Source organism: Argopecten irradians, chromosome 2 (genome assembly GCF_041381155.1).
Source record: "Argopecten irradians isolate NY chromosome 2, Ai_NY, whole genome shotgun sequence".
NCBI classification, from domain to species: Eukaryota; Metazoa; Mollusca; class Bivalvia; order Pectinida; family Pectinidae; genus Argopecten; species Argopecten irradians.
The window spans coordinates 52818210-52838345 of NC_091135.1; the positions used below are offsets into that span (position 1 = coordinate 52818210).

The window sequence follows — 20136 nt, forward strand, 5'->3', positions numbered from 1 at the left end:
CATCTAAGATGCTGTGTTCTGCCTCAATCTGCCAGTAGGTTATACCGGACGTGGACGCTGATAAGGACTTTGGTCGATGCTGATCAATGACTCGGATACGGAAGTGAACTAAAAACAAAACATTGTCAAATAAAAATTAATAAAGGATTGTATAAATTGAAGAAGTATCTACCAAGGTAATTTAATATAGCAACCATAGAAAAGTGTTTGAGTTTGTTTTTTTCTTCAAATTTTTTTAATGATTTGATCACTGCTAAGAATGATTATACCAATTAAGGTGTGAAAAATTCCCTTACAGACAAAAGAAAAACTGATTTTAGCACTTTACCGACATTGTTATAGCCATTTGCCTTGTATCTGATTTTGTTGTAGCCAATACATACCATCCTCTGTGATACAATCATCAAATAGACCCTCAGCCACCAGGTACGCCTCCAACTCTTTATGGAACAGGCGTATAACAGATCCACCCTGTTGCAATATAAATACAAGATTACTTATAACTAATAAACAACATAATATTTACTTGTAATTGTATTAAGAAAAGAAGAGTTTGGAACATTTTTTAAGAGCAAAAGCGAGCTGGAAATAGATGATCAAAGCAAATTGTTTCAATTTCAACAGAGAAATAATTATTTTATCATTCCTGGGGGAAAAAATTGAGCCCAAAATAGCTTTTGCTTTGATGAAGATCAATGCATGGCCAAAATGTAGACCATAGTGAATTATATTGAGTTCTTGACCACAAATGGTTTGACTGATGAACCAATCATCCTGTTGACAGGTAGCCTTTTGGAAAACACAATATATAAATGGTTATGAATATTCAATAGTGTGACATTTTTTTTATTGGTTGAACGAACCATCTAATGAAGAAACTCTCAAGAGTTACTTACCCTGACAAACCTCTCCTGGTCAACATGTTCACGGTAACACCCTATTAACGTGAAACTGGACCTCTCCACTCCAAGGTTTAACTCAGAACTACAAACATCAATCAGGACAAAGAACATACTTAACACATGCTGTAAATTATTCATACATTTGATATATACACTGGGAGCATTTCCTGTTTCTATCAGCGCCTACTCCTCTAGAACAACTGGGTCCTTTTCCTTAACGCTAGTTTTCAAAAGGCTCTATAACTAAATTGTTCAGTTTGGTCTTTGAATCATCAGTTTATGTTTGACTTTTGCTTCTATATTTGCTCAGTACTGTTTCTTTCATTCTTTGTTTTTTTCCAATTGACTAATTTTGCATTTTATTTTAACCATTTATACTAAGTAGTAAAAACAAGGGAAAGGCAGATAGGTGATAATGTGATTAAACCCTGATACTGACCCAAATGTGAAATGGTCGATCTGGAAGGCTTCACTGGCATGGAAGTAATGGCCGTGGGACTTAACACTCTCAAACACGATCTGGTCAAACAGTTGTACCTATCAACACAGACAAACCAAAGTCACATACCTGGTAGGGTTAAACATATTTTTCTACTTTACCAACAGCTAGGGTCTTTTAATGCAATCTCTCCTGTAAGCAAATTGTAGGAATTCATGGTAAACTGTGTCTCCTTGTGTTCTAAAGCCTTTTGTTAGAATATCAAATTACTGTGAAGATGCATACTGCCAAAAATACAGAGAAGAACATACAGCCAAGTCACACATACTATATTGATCAAGAGAAAATTAGTTGTCCAATTGCAATTTGTAGTTTATTTAATACAGTTATCATTTCTAGAAATATGAATAAATATGGTAGGCGATCAGATTGGGATTTTTTTTTCTACCCCAAAAGAACTTCATTACAAGAGAAACTGACAAAATATGCTTAACGCCTTATTCATTTTCTACAATATTTGTACTTTTTACAGTTAATAATGTATGGGAGAAACAGATGCCTGGTATGAGGAAGTTACCTCTCTGACACACACACAGGCACCAGCAATAAACCGACATCTTGGCCAATTACATCAGAGGTTATATTTGCATTGTACTGTAGCATGATGCACAGAGGATTATACAGTAATATCTAAACAGAAACCAGAGCCTGGGTGGTGCCGCTAGGTTTACAACAACTTGTTACAGAATTAAAAGAATTAAGTTAATCAATTACAGGTACAAATATTGCGAGGGGGTTTTGTTCTGAAAATGTGAAAAAAATGACGGAATTCAGTTATAGCTCCATTTCTCATATTTCAAAAGAAACACAAACATAACTCATGGTAGTAAATTGGCACATTCATATATCTAGTGCTATCAGCCAATTTACAGTTTTAGTAACAGTACTGGAGATTATTTTATCAGCCATCAAGATTGAGTTTTACATGCTTATGCATTAACAAACAACATCTAAGATGGTAGAGTTTATCCTGTACAGTACAAAATCATAAACCACTATAAACTGAGTGAACTTTTCCCACCCTGTAAAAATACCAAAACAAAAAGAACGAATCCTAAAATCATCACAACTATATATAGGTAATGAAAGAATAAAGAAAATTGAGCTTTAGGAGAAATCTCTGCCTATTATCTTCACATGAACTGTTTTGGTCTAGTGTAACGTGGGTACTTACATGTTCCTGTAATATATACAAAGTACATGTACGTCTATACATGTAATTAGAAGACTTATATCCAATACACTTCCAGGCATCAATCTAGGTTTTGGGGGAAACTACCCTTTTTTCAAAATAGGGGAAGAGTTTGGCAAAATATAGGGGAATTGAATTTTCTTATTTATGTCCAAAATTATATTCATTTTGACAAAAAAGTACTATAAAACAACTGATTTTATTTTTAGATTTAGTAAAGCAAAATTTTAAGCTCAATAATGAAAAATTTGAGTTTATCATAAGATATGCAGTAGCTATATGATAAATATGAAGAAATTTGCAAAGAAAAGTATAAAAAAAATTAATGAAAAAATAAGTCACAGGGGAAATTGTGTTACAAAAACGGTCATTTTAGCTTCAAATGGGGAATTTTTAAATCTTCAGGGGAATTTTAGGCCTGAGGGGAATTCATTCCTTGAGGGGAAATTTACCCATAAACGGTAATAAATCAGAGCTAGATTGATCCCTGACTTCTCATTAAGGTGGTAAGTTCAATATAATCTGTCACAGAAAATCACTTCTTTAATTCAAGTGACTGAAAATTCAGGAGACTGCAAATTATTTTTCGTTCACCTTACAATGTTTCCTTTAACAAAATTGAGAAATGATTTTTTCTGTCTTATCTAAAATCCTTAAGATCCAAGGACCTTGAATGAAGTTCAAGGTCCTTCATTTGAACAAAATTGGTAGCCCTTCATCCAAGCATGCCACAGGTTCAATATCAGGTCTCTCTGCCTCTTAGTTATTCAAAAGAAATTGTTTAAAGATTTTAGCCTATTTGACCCCTGTGACCTTGAATGAAGGCCAAGGTCCTTCATTTGAACAAACTTGGTAGCCCTTAATTCATCCCAGCATGCCACTAACCCAATATCAGATATCTAGGCCTCTCAAATATTCACAAGAAGTTGTTTAAAGATTTTAGCCTATTTGACCCCTGTGACCTTGAATAAAGGTCAAGGTCATTTATTTGCATATACTTGGTAGCCCTTCATCCCAGCATGCCGCAGGCCCAATATGAGTTCTCTGGACCTTTTGGTTCTTTAGAAGAAATTTTTGAAAGATTTTAGCCTTTTTGACCCATGTGACCTTGAATGAAAGGCACACAGCACACGACGACGGGCGGTGCATGATGACCTAAAATTATGAAACTTTAACAGGATGGAATTACAGTACACGCTCCATGTACAGAATGTTTTTTTTTTATACAGATGAAGCAACAATATATGAAATCTTCTTAATTGTTAACACTTGGCATGAATACTAAACAAAGTACAGGATATACATTCTGGTTTGACACTGTCATTAGCGATACTGATCCCAGTTTTTGTTACATTGATTTTTAACATTAGCTGGAAGGATATAACACTATCTTCTGACATCAGTCTTAATGTTGAGAAAACATTCTGCATTCTTAATATTTTCTGTGACACGTGTATTGGAGATAAGATAGCCAGTGAAGGCGAAATGTTTTGCTTCACAGATTAAGAACAGACTCAGTATTGTTGAATTTCAATATATTAGGACATGTATCAGTGATTTTCAGTAATAAAAAGGTCCTCAAACAGAACACACCAGATAATCAGAATTTCTGATGAAATATATGTTTCATAGCTCTAAAACAGAGGAGTCAATATAGGGCGTATTATCAAATAAATGATGTGGACTGTTGAAATATTGATAACATTTTACAGAAATCAAATTCTTTATTCACAAAATGTTTGAGTGTAAAAGATATGATAAATTCCTATCAAATAATAATACAATGTTATAAGATATGTCATACAAGATAATCTGACTTTGACCTTGATGTAACCTGATCATAGAGGATAACCTTTAGACATTCTGACCTTTAAAAGTACATGTACTCAGTATGTCCTAAAAACCTCAATGCTTAAAGTTTCTAACAATCAAAACACTATATATAGGATGGAATAATTCTTTATTTAATCATTTCCAAAATATTTTTAAAATGCAAATATTTAAACTGAATCATGACTTGAGTTGATTTCATAAATTTCTTTATCAATAAACTTTTGATTCTATAATTGGCCTAATTCCCATAACCGTGAGAAATGTCTACAAGACATAAGTGCATCTGCATTCTTCATGGGTTTTGGACAAGACGTTGGTGATAGGATGAACATGTCATGTACACCCCCTTCCCCCATGTACATTCCCTCCCCCATGTACCCCCTTCCCCCATGTACCCCCCTCCCCCATGTACACTCCCCTCCCCCCATGTACATCCTCTCCCCTATGTACCCCCTTCCCCATGTACACCCCCTCCCCTATGTACCCCCCTCCCTTGATATTATTCCCCCACAATGCTGGAGATAGATAATCAATAGCTCTAGCTCTATCAGTGAGATTATTAGAAATGAAACTATAGATAAATTAAGATCCAAAATGGAAGGGCTTGGGGCTTGGTTATCACTCCCCAGCAATTAAAAAAAAAAGACAAATTGTCTGTGAATGAAAAGCTGACAAACTTCCGTATAATTGTTATTCCATTGTGTTCAAGGAGAAAAATGAATGGAATGTGATATGTCACTGCTATTGAGGTAGCCAACAGCTTCTACAATGACATCCATCTCAAAATGACCCTTCCTGATATAATGTAGGCCAACAATACCATCCAATCTGATGGAGAACTACAACTGAATTAGTCCTCAGATGATAAGGAGATACATGACCTGATTCACCTGTAGGCAATGATAAAAGTCAGGTATAGTGGCAGCCAGACATGGAAGGGTTATTTGAATGATACTGATGATCATGGCTTCACGACAATATGTTGGAAGTTCTGATATTGATAACATCATACTTCCATAAACAACATCACTTTGGTCACAAAGTGTTTTAATGCCATAAACGACATCGCTCCTATCACACAATGTGATAGGACGCTATTTCATTGAAGTCGATAAATGGCATTTACCATTGTTGTTACCAAGGCTATAAGTCATGTCATAGATAAGTATCAGGTTTCATGTCAGGTTTATATAAAACTTAGTTTACACATACTCTACAGATACTATCTAAATGGACTTTTGTCTGTATTAGTAGAAAAAAAAATACTTTTGTAACAGTAATAAAAACATCAGGAAAAAAAATAAAGCATTGCAGTAATACGCCTTACAATTGCAAGGTTAAGCATTACCTATAATTTTCCCATTTTTTTTTATATATAGAAGATAGAAAGAAAGCCCAATAGGTGGAATGAAGAAAGAAGAGAATGTACATCCTCGATCAATCTCCATGGGCTATAATTACAGACATAGTACAAGACTATAGTTCCCTTTCTCTATATAAACAAGTATTGATATGCATGTGAGTATGTTTAAAGAGAGAAAGGTTTCTGAAATTACTTATTTACCCTAGCAAGCTATAAACACTACCCTCTCTTCCTTTGGCATGTTGGCAGAAACATATCAATATCATAGTTCTATGTTAAACCTTCCACCTTGTGAGAAAACACAACTGATAACCATCAATATTAATTCTTAAATATTTTAAATCTTTCTGAATTACTTTGTATATATACATGGGCTTTTTTCTTACTAAAGCAAAACTTACTCTCTCCAAGAAACTAATTTGGATGTCAGATCATTGCAGTGATGTACTCAAACCAATTGAAAGCGGTTGCATGTGGGTTTAAAGAGTGCATGTTTACAGGTGAACATTGTGACAGATTTCTGGACTAGTGTTTTGATGATTACACACCAGGTATGTATGAAATGTGCCAACAGAATACACAGCCTTTGTATAATTGGGTGAATTTATCAGTTTCATAATTTCCCTATCTTTGCAAGCATTTCATGTATCTACATGCAACAAACAAATTGAGCTAATTTGTGTTTATACATGCAGGGTCTGTATCTAAATAATTCAAAGAACATAAATCTGGTCCCTTGCTTTGCTTTGCCAATTCTTCAAGAATTGATTAGATGAACTATTTTTAAATTTTCTTAAAGTATAAATTCCTGATGCCAAACCCAAATTAAATATTTTGATTAAATAATGATTACCCAATTCTACAGGAATACAGCATAACCTGCTTCCTTTACAGTGGCTATCACATAGTACACATACCCATGCAGTGTATCTAACCTGAAGTGATTGACATTACTCTCTAACCCCACACAACAGAGAACATCTCTCCACAATTTATCTATCAGCATACTCCATTGATTTAAGTGGGAAATAATAACCCTAAATATCTTGCAAATTTCCATTTAAATCCAGAGAACTTAATTACATTAGAGTAATGAAGACATCATTTTTATATCTAAAAAACAATTAGAACTTAAATTAACATCACACGACCAGCTGAGTCCTACATAGCAGACATCAAATATACGAGGCAGACATAATTACAAGAGATCCAAGATGTGCCCACTCCATCTAGCTTGATTTCTGACTGGAGTATAATACATAATGGAGATTTTAAACAAAAACAAATGATTTGATAAACGTTATGTGTCAAAAATTCATGATGTATGGACTTACCACTTCTCCTTCAGATTTCACTTTGTATCTCGGTAGAATACGGAACTGAGCATTTTTGGCGTTGAATTCATGTAAAGACACCTGTAAAATACATAAATAATTGATAATAATCAGAAAAATAACAATTACTGTTGCTAATCATAACTAAATCACCTCTTTTTATTCTCCTAGACAGCTCTGAGTGTGTCTTTCAAAGAATGATTGATTTTGCCTGGTTTCATTCAGATAGGCAAGATTTTGGTGGTGAAGGAAAACCAGAGAATTGAAAGAAAAGATACCATCCTTTTACTAAAACCTGGCAAATATCTCATATACCGGCGGTAGTGGAAGGCTTTAAACTTAGTTTTGCTTTATATAACAACTCGTTTCAGTCAAGAAGCTTAGATATCCAGATTCTGGTGGTTTAAGTACTGAAAGGCGGAGTACCAGCAGTTAAAACACCAACCTATTATTAGTACCTAGCAACTTTACCATGTGGGTTACGTTTCTAACATATGACCTGAAGGTGGAAGGCAAATGGAAGATATCAGAGACTTTAACCATTCAGGGTCTCAGGCATGGCAGTCCCAGACCTTAACCATTCAGGGTCTCAGGCATGGCAGTCCCAGACTTTAACCATTCAAGGTCTGAGGCATGGCAGTCCCACACTTTAACCATTCAGGGTCTGAGGCATGGCAGTCCCACACTTTAACCATTCAAGGTCTGAGGCATGGCAGTCCCACACTTTAACTTTTCAAGGTCTGAGGCATGGCAGTCCCACACTTTAACCATTCAAGGTCTGAGGTATGGCAGTCCCTCACTTTAACCATTCAGGGTCTGAGGCATGGCAGTCCCACACTTTAACCATGCATTCAAGGTCTGAGGGCATGGCAGTCCCACACTTTAACCATTCAAGGTCTGAGGCATGGCAGTCCAAGACTTTAACCATTCAAGGTCTGAGGCATGGCAGTCCCACACTTTAACCATTCAAGGTCTGAGGCATGGCAGTCCCACACTTTAACCATTCAGGGTCTGAGGCATGGCAGTCCCACACTTTAACCATTCAAGGTCTGAGGCATGGCAGTCCCACACTTTAACCATTCAAGGTCTGAGGCATGGCAGTCCCACACTTTAACCATTCAAGGTCTGAGGCATGGCAGTCCCACACTTTAACCATTCAAGGTCTGAGGCATGGCAGTCCCACACTTTAACCATTCAAGGTCTGAGGCATGGCAGTCTCACACTTTAACCATTCAAGGTCTGAGGCATTGCAGTCCCACACTTTAACCATTCAGGGTCTGAGGCATGGCAGTCCCACACTTTAACCATTCAGGGTCTGAGGCATGGCAGTCCCTCACTTTAACCATTCAGGGTCTGAGGCATGGCAGTCCCACACTTTAACCATGCATTCAAGGTCTGAGGCATGGCATTCCCACACTTTAACCATTCAAGGTCTGAGGCATGGCAGTCCCACACTTTAACCATTCAAGGTCTGAGGCATGGCAGTCCCACACTTTAACCATTCAAGGTCTCAGGCATGGCAGTCCCACACTTTAACCATTCAGGGTCTGAGGCATGGCAGTCCCACACTTTAACCATTCAAGGTCTGAGGCATGGCAGTCCCAGACTTTAACCATTCAAGGTCTGAGGCATGGCAGTCCCACACTTTAACCATTCAAGGTCTGAGGCATGGCAGTCCCACACTTTAACCATTCAGGGTCTGAGGCATGGCAGTCCCACACTTTAACCATTCAAGGTCTGAGGCATGGCAGTCCCACACTTTAACCATTCAGGGTCTGAGGCATGGCAGTCCCACACTTTAACCATTCAATGTCTGAGGCATGGCAGTCCCACACTTTAACCATTCAAGGTCTGAGGCATGGCAGTCCAAGACCTTAACCATTCAGGGTCTCAGGCATGGCAGTCCCAGACCTTAACCATTCAAGGTCTGAAGCATGGCAGTCCAAGACCTTAATCATTCAGGGTCTGAGGCATGGCAGTCCCACACTTTAACCATTCAGGGTCTGAGGCATGGCAGTCCCAGACTTTAACCATTCAGGGTCTGAGGCATGGCAGTCCCACACTTTAACCATTCAGGGTCTGAGGCATGGCAGTCCCTCACTTTAACCATTCAGGGTCTGAGGCATGGCAGTCCCACACTTTAACCATGCATTCAAGGTCTGAGGCATGGCATTCCCACACTTTAACCATTCAAGGTCTGAGGCATGGCAGTCCCACACTTTAACCATTCAAGGTCTGAGGCATGGCAGTCCCACACTTTAACCATTCAAGGTCTCAGGCATGGCAGTCCCACACTTTAACCATTCAAGGTCTGAGGCATGGCAGTCCCACACTTTAACCATTCAAGGTCTGAGGCATGGCAGTCTCACACTTTAACCATTCAAGGTCTGAGGCATAGCAGTCCCACACTTTAACCATTCAATGTCTGAGGCATGGCAGTCCCACACTTTAACCATTCAAGGTCTGAGGCATGGCAGTCCCACACTTTAACCATTCAAGGTCTGAGGCATGGCAGTCCCAGACTTTAACCATTCAGGGTCTGAGGCATGGCAGTCCCACACTTTAACCATTAATGTCTGAGGCATGGCAGTCCCACACTTTAACCATTCAGGGTCTGAGGCACAGCAGTCCAACACTTTAACCATTCAAGGTCTGAGGCATGGCAGTCCCAGACTTTAACCATTCAGGGTCTGAGGCATGGCAGTCCCAGACTTTAACCATTCAGGGTCTGAGGCATGGCAGTCCCAGACTGTAACCATTCAGGGTCTGAGGCATGGCAGTCCCACACTTTAACCATTCAAGGTCTGAGGCATGGCAGTCCCACACTTTAACCATTCAAGGTCTGAGGCATGGCAGTCCCACACTTTAACCATTCAAGGTCTGAGGCATGGCAGTCCCAGACTTTAACCATTCAGGGTCCGAGGCATGGCAGTCCCAAAAAAAGATTGTTAAAATTCTTTGCTTAATTAAAAAATGAGATCCATATGGATGTAAAACTTATGACTGATACAGAGTGCTCTATGACCACATGTTTCACACAGTGCCTCCCACATCTGGAGAAGACGTTTAAGTAAGATTGATAATTAGGACCTACTGAAGTGTCTACCTCTATATCGATGGGCTTTACTTCTACTAACAAGAAAAGGTAGGTAAATGGCACTTCAAAGGAAATATATTTCAACTACCTGGGATGGAAGTAACTCAAATTGATGAATGATTTGCTACAAATACAAATATAAATTGTATGGAATCTATGTCAATTTGTATAAATGTATGCAATCCATGCAGCTATATTTATATGTGTAAATTATAGTATTATAAATGAAGACTTATAAAAGACATAATTCAATCAATTACTTTAAATTCAAACAAATTGCTGAAACAAAAAAAAGAATTATCCTTCAAATTCTTTACTATTCAAAAGAACAAATCACCTGGTATTATTAGCTGAAAAGGTGACCCTGAGCATGAGCTTCAGACATAAGAAATGTACAATTCAAAACTTAATTTATTAAAAAACATTTTTTTTTTAAAAGAAGCACTCTATGCAACATCAAACTCAGGCTGGACAGACTGAAAGTTATTATCTGACAAATAATTAACCTAAACAGAATTGTCTACCCTTAGAAATCCATTTATTTAAATAGATAAAGTTGTAACAACCAACACCTAACATCAAGCATGATCGACATGTGACTCTGAATTCTGACCAGGAAGTTGAGAATAACTTTTTAACAAGCACATACAGAATTATACATTGATGTTTATCTTCAAGAACAGCATTAAATTGTTTCTATGAACTTAAAAGTCCAGGAAGTTAAAAAATCTAACCATCAGGTACACCATTATAGTTCTTTTTCCACATTTTCTTGAAGGAACACTATGTTCTTTGTATGATAAAATCAAAGTAGTCGATACACAACTTGTTTTTTCAGGAAATTTTAAGAAAAAGAAAAGATTTTCATCTGTAAACTTCAATTCTTGGAAAATGAATTTACTTGGTACACAATCAAAGAAATTATTTGAAGTTTTCCATTACAATCTTCAACAAGAATAAAATAAGCTCTTAGATAGCAAACCCAGAGCCTGCTGATAGTTTTACACTCATATAGACTCCCACTCATATTTACAAAGCACCTGCAGCTGCACAAAAAACACTGCAAATTGCTCCTAACTACTGCAGTGACATTTCTCGATGGCTGGCTAATGAATCCCTGCTGTCTAATATCGTACTAATAACAGCCCAAGAGGACCCGTGTCAATAATGCTATTTCTATGAAAAGCCTAGAGGATGATTTGTCTTCAATATTTCTTTGATGACGAGACCAGAGGACACTGGCATGTAGTAAATTTATATGTAATTACACACAGAAATTCTTTGTAGCATGTATGTAATGTCTGAATCAAAGTGTTAAGATAAATGATACATGTATCACCAATAACAAAAGGTTTTATCACATTTATATAAAAGAAAATAATGTCTTCCTCCCCCTCTTTTTTACAGGCATGTAAACATAATATCTCTTAAGGTCAATTAAGTTAGATGCCCTGAGATAATCAATTTAGTAACAATAATTTGATAAGTTTGTAGCAGACATGGTTTCATTGCCTGATAAACAAGTTATAGTACAGCCGGGCGGCAAAACCCTGCAACAAAGTCATAGAAATATACAACTGATGACGTAACGTCCGAACTCTTAAATTGTCATTTGTGTGGTGATGACAAGCACCTGTCAGTGACACAAATGTGAAATTGATTACAAGTGATCGTGAGGGTTAGGTTATAAGTGACAGTTAAGTATCAGCAGAAGTAAAAGTGTCAATAGATAGACAAACAGACTACACAACAACATTCTTCACCTGGCCAACCATGATATGCTCAATTTTGGAGACATCTTATTTTTTTGGTAAATTTCAAACAATAATCTTTACTTGCTTTTTTTATAAAAAAAAAGTTCTACAATTAAAACAAAACGACCTCATTTCATAATTCAAATATCTTCAACAGAGAGGAAATAAAAATATTATACAGGTATAAAGCATGATGAAATATTGGATGGCAGTAAATCTATTGTCAACTATTTTATTTTCCTTCTTTTGACTATATGCCACATAATTTTGCTAAAAAACAATATGTCTTATTAACTTGAGGTTTGGTTCAGATATGGTTATTGTATCAAACTTATTTTCACGAATACATTAATTAAGTCTTAAAACAAGAGGTTCAATGGACCTGTATAATCTCACACCACATACAATCACAAACTTTTAACAAGGTCATTATCGTAGCTGGTGAAATACACAATGTATATCAGTAACGTACCTTCATGTTGTTTTTATCCTTCTGACTGGTCTGTGTCGTGCTCATGTGGACAAACTTTCCAGTAAATATATGTTTCAACTGAAATTTGCAAAATGATAGCTACATAAATTGTAGATAATGATGTACACAAGAATAAATAAACAATATGAATACTAGCACTATGAAAAAGTACCACAGTAAATAAAGGCAAAGTTCATTAATTGAAATGTGGTCTTTGTAGAAAGGTAATTTGTTTATGTACTCTGTGATAATTATGCCATCATGTCTTGAAAAAACTAAATGAACAAGTTGAAAAGATACTCTATGTATACATGTATTCAATACACCTTATGATTTTTTTTTAAATTTTGAATATATTTTTATTGTCATAACCTTTTGACATCAGTCATTGGATGCAAGTTTTCCAATTTTAAAGGCATCTTGATTTGTAAATCACAGCCCTAATCCGGAGTGTAAGTCAAAGGTCAAAATATCTGTATTGGGTCAAAATATTGGTCAGAGCAACCTAAATTGATATTTGACAAATATTGCTAGTCTAGGTCAACATTTCCCCTTAATTTGAGAGAGATGTATAAAGAAAAAAGCTGTGCAAAGTAAAGGCCTAAAAACTCCTAAGTTTACAACTTCACTCATTTATTACCATATTTTCATAATAAACTAATTTCATAGTTTTCTGGTGTCCATAACTTAAGTAACAAAAGAAACTTCAAATGAAATATTTCTAACATACACATTTTTACAAGCCATGAACCTGAAGAGAAACTTATATGAGTCTTGTGAAAAATTTACCTTTGGCAGATTGGGCATACTTCATGAATGAAGAACAACTTAGAAATGACCTATATTGTACATAATGGTGACATTGCCATACTAATTAAGTCATTCACATCAGGGTTCCCTTGTGATAAGGTTGTATGTATGACACGTTTGATCTTTTGCAGAATCTCTTTAATGAATTGTTTATCTTGAGATGTAAAGTATTACTTTTGTCCCAACATGCTACAGATGTAAAGCATTACCAGTTATATAGCTGTAGTGTTACACCTGGTAACAAGTTAGTAGGACCACTGAAGTCGATATGACAACCAATTCTACACAGGTGTGACCATAATTAGCACATCAGATGATTACATAACTAGTTTTTCTGTAATAATTAAATGTTGTCCTATGCTTTGAACTTCCCTCTGCTTCAGCTGCTGATTGCTACATTCCTATATGTGTGTCTACGTCAACATACATGTACTCTTCTGCCAACACCAAACAATATGCTCTCTTGTTATAAAATTTCTGGCACTAGACTTGCTGCAAATTTCATGCGTGGTTGAGGTTGCTAACTTTCTTCAAATCTATTTGTTAATGAACAGCAGGGGAGCTGAGGAAAGAGTCATGAGATGGAAAGAAATGTGGAATCTACAAACAATAACATGTGTATTTTGTTGTGTAAATGCACATTTTGTCTGTACTTTCAATTTGTCTTTATCCATCAGTGAACATCAGCCTATCCTATTTGCTCTCCCATATGGTCTAGCCTTCACTGTCTACAGCAGACATCATGCACAGTCTACTCAACAAGTGGAATGTTTCTTCTCCTATTAGCACTACCAAAGACCTGTATCTATAACTCATCTGCAGAGCAACCCCAACACCCATGTGAATTGCTCACTCCAGCCCTATGTACACTATTTAAAGACCCTAGCCTTGGTTCTCTCACCTCAATCTTTGACCTACAGCCTTGGTTCTCTCACCTCAATCTTTGACCCTATAGCCTTGGTTTTCTCACCTCAATCTTTGACCCTATAGCCTTGGTTTTCTCACCTCAATCTTTGACCATATAGCCTTGGTTCTCTCACCTCAATCTTTGACCCTATAGCCTTAGTTCTCTCACCCCAATCTTCAAAATCTTCTAGCCATTCCAACTGCTCTTTTCTGACTCCAGCCTAATGCTCATAATCTCATTGCATTGTAGATCCTAGCCCTAGTCCTATCACCTCAAACTTCAAGAGCCTATAGCCAACACTCATATAAATTCTCACTCCACCTCATTGTTAACCATTTTATTGGCTTTCAGACTCTAGTCCTACTTACATATCCCCCAAAGCCTTATAAAATGCTTACTCAAAATCTCTGGGGTTTATAATATTATAAGTGAATTGTTCATTCTAGTAATAGTCTTTTCTATCAATCACTGTTTTGGCAAACAGACACTTCATTTCTGTAAGTCTTTCAGAGCAAATTTGTAATGCTGAATTTTTATATTGAAACTCTAGAGAAAGGAAACCTATTACTAAGGTATTTGTAAGTTTTTGCTCTTGTTCACATACAAGTTTCACATATTTACACATAAGTTTCATATTTCTTACATTAACTACATTGATTTGAAGGCAATCCTATAGAGCCAGCATCAAACAGGCCTTAGGATGAACCAGACCCATGTGAATATCTATGCTGCCTTAGGATCCACTGATCCACAAGTGATCTGTACTTACAAAGTGAAGCAGAATAGATCCAATTCTGATTGCATTAGTGATCAATAGTACTACATATAGAAATTATATATAGTACGATAAATTGGAAATCGAATGTTATATTTATTGTAGAATGGCAAAGTAAGCATGCTTTTCATGAAACTGAGCAACATTAACATACGGATTTAAGAATATATGCACATGCATTGCACTCCATTGTCTTATTATCAGATGTTGTAGTCATAATGCCACTCAAGAAAATTTCCCTGTTTCAAACTCATGTAAATTTTTGACATTATACACACCTGTACGACCTCCCCATACCGAACCCGTTTTCCATACTGCCTCGCCTGTTCTGCTTCGTTATCTTTGTTTTCGGCCTCTGCCGCCAACTGAAATGTCAAAACCAAGTATACAAGTTTTTTAGCAGATGTTACATATGCAGTGGAACTGGTGTCAGAAGCTTTTATATAATGAGGCTTGAGAGCAAGGCATGATTTGCTTTAACTTTCTTTAGAGTATGAATGGAAATTTTAACTACACCATGTTATTTTGATTATGACATACTACAACGACAAACTTACCCGAGCTTGAAGTGCAAGACCCTGTTTGGCGACAACAGGACTTTCTGTCGAGGAGGAATTTTCTCTGTTGTCGGTGTTCTGCCATTTTCTGTACTTTTTGTTGAGTTTGTATCTGTTCTGTATACATATTTGGAACACAACAGCTACAAAAAAAAAAAAAAATAATGAAAAAATCAAAAAAAGAATGCTGGTCATGTTTCTAAAAAATATTTCAAACATATAATTGTTAAATCTTTTATTTTTTGTAGAAAACCCTTTTTTTAAATCTTTTATTTTTTGTAGAAAACCCTTTTTTTAAATCTTTTATTTTTTGTAGAAAACCCTTTTTTTAAATCTTTTATTTTTTGTAGAAAACCCTTTTTTTAAATCTTTTATTTTTTGTAGAAAACCCTTTTTTCAAATCTTATTTTTTGTATTATCTAATACCAGCATACAAAACTTCAGTAATTTCTATAAATAAAAATTCTTAAAGCACACTTTATTGTTTTTCTATAGTCCTGTTCCAAAGTACCTTCTTCTGATGCTGACTTCAGATCTTAATACAGTGCAAATCTACAGGTATTTCACATCAAAACCAGCATGACCTACTTCCACTGAACTTGTTCTTCTACATCCCGAGGGCTAATTTTTTGTACTCTTAGAAATTCTATGGTATGGTTTGTACTCTTTAAAGCCCAGTATTCTTGCAAACAAAGTTATTTTTGTGTTGGGTTAATTTGTGTTTTCTATTAGTAAACCATAAATATTTAGTTAATTTCTGTAAACAATGTACTTTTTGAGTGTATTCTAACAATATGATTGTAAGCACAAACAAAAAATGCATGAGGATACTTTCACTGTCAAACTTTACATGCTTATCCTAAATTTCACTCTTGCGCATAAATTAACACTTTAGATGATTTGAAGAAATACATGTATATCAGAGAAAAAAAGGTAGCAATGTTTGAGAACTGAACTTATATACCTACTGCCCATGTACTTGTTTACCAAGTTGTGTCTTTATCTGTCCTAATTCATTGTGAAACTAGGGTTGGATACTGGTACTCAAAACCATTATAGTAAATCGCTACATACCGGGCCATTTTAAAAAGTACCTATTCTGTTATTGGTATTTGAAAAAATAAACACATGATCATTTTCTAAGGAAATCCACAAGTAAAACATGACTAAATGAAGGAGACAAGCAGTGAATATAAGGTCATGATCATCCAGTCTTGCAGCTCTGTTTTATAATGAAAAATACATTGTTTGCACAACTTGTGTATTTTCTTATATAATTACAATGTTAAAGCAAAAGCAATCTATATGAGACAGACAGACATTCTTTATTTTCTTAACGGTATCCAACCCTGAGTGAAACAGCCATTAACACTCTATCATAATAAATAAATTATTTTAAAAGGGATATCAATGATAATCATTGCAGGAATTAATATAAGCTTTTAGCTTGTTTTCCCATCCTAGCCGTCTGTATGTATTGGTGTATATGTATATATTTGAATAAATATATTGTTTAAACTAATGATAATTAGCATATTTTCAAAATCCTCATGAAAGTGAAATTAATTTTTAATCATGAAGTAAATTAAATCAAACCAACACTATCTCCAGAGATTTAAATAATTATATTTAAATCTCTGCTATCTCTAAAATAAAACATTGTTGGAGTAGTGTGTACAAGTACTTAGATATCGTCTGTTAGAACCAGAACATAGTCTTCTACTTTGAACTATTTAGTGTTACCGTTCATCATCTGTTTCCATGAATGTCATATTGGAAATTCCATCAAGGAATATGAGGGGTCTAACTTATTCACGTAAACCATATCTTCATACATATGCATACTCCAACAATGTTAGAGGTAGGTATAGCACGACGAGACACTTTTGGAACATCACGTCGTGTCTAGTCAGCAAAATAACGTCCAATAAAAAAAACGGCTGACCAGTCGACTCTCATGTAATGAGAGTACTTCATACATTGACGCGGTTTCTGCTTTTCTCTAGGCCTAATATGAAACTGCTGAACCGTTTCCTACCTCTATTTGAAGAGTTCTGGAAAGGTGAAACTGAATGCGGAACGGATGATGAACTAGTACACTTACTGTAGACCTTTATGCATGAATGTCTTTTTTTGTTCATCTTCACTAAATCATATTTAATTTGTTAATTATTTTAACATAGATTTTCCGGCAATAGCCTGTACTAGAAGCAAAGCAAAAATAATATACATTTTTCAGAACTCAAATTATGAGAAATTAAACCATGTGGATCCGGAGCTAAACTGTAAAAGACTTGGTCAAATTATTGAATAGTGCCAACTTGTGATGTCTTTGACAGTTTTGTCCCTGTAGTACATACAAAAATGAAAAAAAGGTTAGAACTCTAAAGAAATAATAATAAAAAATGCAGGTTTAGCGAATTCGGTAGGTGCGTCTCGCACCTACCTAATCCGCTTAATCATTTGGTATCAGAAAAGTACTAGATCTACACGGGTATCTCGCACCTACCTAATCCGCTAAACCTGCTTTTTTTTTATTTCTTTTGCAGTTCTAAACTAACAAAACACTTTCAACTGTATGTTAAAGATGCTCCACCGCCGACAAATGGTATTTTTCACTCTCAAAAACAGGAGCAGGCCCATTTAGTATTTAACCATAATTTATGTCATTAATGGTCATTTGTATTGTCATCTTGGACAGAGCTAATGCATAATAACTAAAAAAAAGCTCGCTCCACTTCTTGGAAACTTGACACAATAGCCGCGCAAGAGGTTTGTAAAATCTCCAGAAGTATTTATCTGATATATTTCACGGTTTGTTAAACTTACACACCTTCTCGCACCTGTTACACATCTTGTCTTAATTACTCACAAATTACACAGATACCAATGTCATTCCTTGCGAGCCGACTTGTTCATAAACAATGGCCGACCACAGGGACCTGGCACGAAATTTTTTTACCAACAGTATACATATATATATATTATAGTAACGTTACTATATGTATACTGTTGGTTAAAAATTTTCGTGCTAGGTCCTTGTGTGGCCGAATGAGACTGAGCAGATAGCAATCCTGGCCGAGTCATTACCGGTGCATACACTGTAATTTGGCCTATTTACACTATAATATATGTGGAGACAATGACAATGCATGTTGGTATCCCATTATATATTTCCTTATCCTTCAGGAGCTTGATTCCTGCTAAACTACCTCACGTGCGTATAATCAGTCTGACGACTTGTATTGAGTTAGTCCGCTAAACCTGCCTATATTATTAGGCTTTTTTTTCTTTTTTTTTTTTTTGCCTAATATATATAATATATATTAGGCAAAAAAAAAATAAAAAAAGCCTAATAATATAGGCAGGTTTAGCGGACTAGTATTGTGTAAGGCCACGTAACTGATTTGTACGTGTCACAAAAAGATATTTGACGTCTGTGTCCAACGTCTCAAAATAACAGTTACCAGGGAATTATTCATGTATACAAACTTGTGTAAGGTACCTGTTCTAGCTAATCTCAGCAGACATAATATCTTTCCAAAAAGATCAGCTTTTAATTTTCCGGGGAAATATCAAAATTCTTTGATCTCACACCTTACACTTCTTAATGGTAAGTCTAGAAGTAGATGTAGTTTCCTACGGTTTTATATTTCTGTTGCATCACGCTCTATACAAAATGGGAGGTTAAGTGTATTCCCGAGCCATCCTTTATAGTGTTACAGATCACTGTACAGAGCTAACTCACATCCTCTCGACAATGTCACATTCATACTACAAAACACAATGTCTTTTATTTCAATTCATGAGTTTAGTTATTGCTTTCTTGAATTTTAATGAAGTACAAAAAAGTTTGGAATGCTTAATGTGTTATTTATGTACGATAAAGCTGTTCCACTCGATGATTTTTCATACGTGGACTCCGTAATTTACACATTTGATGGTATCCGATGGTATCTGTCCTGTTTATTGTAGGAATCAGTTCTCGAATCCTCGACCAACTCTACCTCTCTAGGGAGCTGTATATCGGGTCAAAGTTAAATAGGGTGGTTCTCTATATTACAACATGGATTTGTGATCATCTAGGTCAGTGACCAGAGAAACAGATTTATCAGATCGTATCTCTGCCTAATAATGTCACATAAAATTGATAATCGATATATAATACTCACAAATAGATAATCACGTTACGTATTATTGAATATTATTTTTCATTCATTCACCTGTATGAAATAGCATCCAGATGATCACTAAATTACTGACAGTAAACCCATAAATACTGTTTCCGTTAACTTGAAATGGAATTTAGTCAACGATCTATATGCTATTACGAGGACACGTGAAAATACGAAGAATGAAACTAAATGAAAGACACAAAGCTTTAAGTGTCTAGAATCTAATACGAACATTTATATGAAAATCTTTCATTTGCAAATTATATCGTTTTAAAGGGACAATTCACTCAGGCTAATTCTTTTACATAACCAAGAATCAGTTCTCGAATCCTCGACCAACTCTACCTCTCTAGGGAGCAGTATATCGGGTCAAAGTTAAATAGGGTGGTTCTCTATATTACAACATGGATTTGTGATCATCTAGGTCAGTGACCAGAGAAACAGATTTATCAGATCGTATCTCTGC

At 35.7% G+C, this 20136-nt stretch overlaps 1 protein-coding gene across 1 annotated transcript in view; it reads right to left on the reverse strand.

Moving 5' to 3' along the window:
* The window catches only part of LOC138315908 (inositol 1,4,5-trisphosphate-gated calcium channel ITPR1-like), a 129614-nt gene that overhangs the window by 75182 nt on the left and 34296 nt on the right, over nt 1-20136 (reverse strand). The window contains 8 exon segments of the mRNA XM_069257277.1: nt 1-108; nt 384-471; nt 897-984; nt 1342-1439; nt 7124-7204; nt 12447-12524; nt 15217-15303; nt 15496-15638. Of these exon segments, the coding sequence (XP_069113378.1) occupies nt 1-108; nt 384-471; nt 897-984; nt 1342-1439; nt 7124-7204; nt 12447-12524; nt 15217-15303; nt 15496-15638 (771 nt within the window).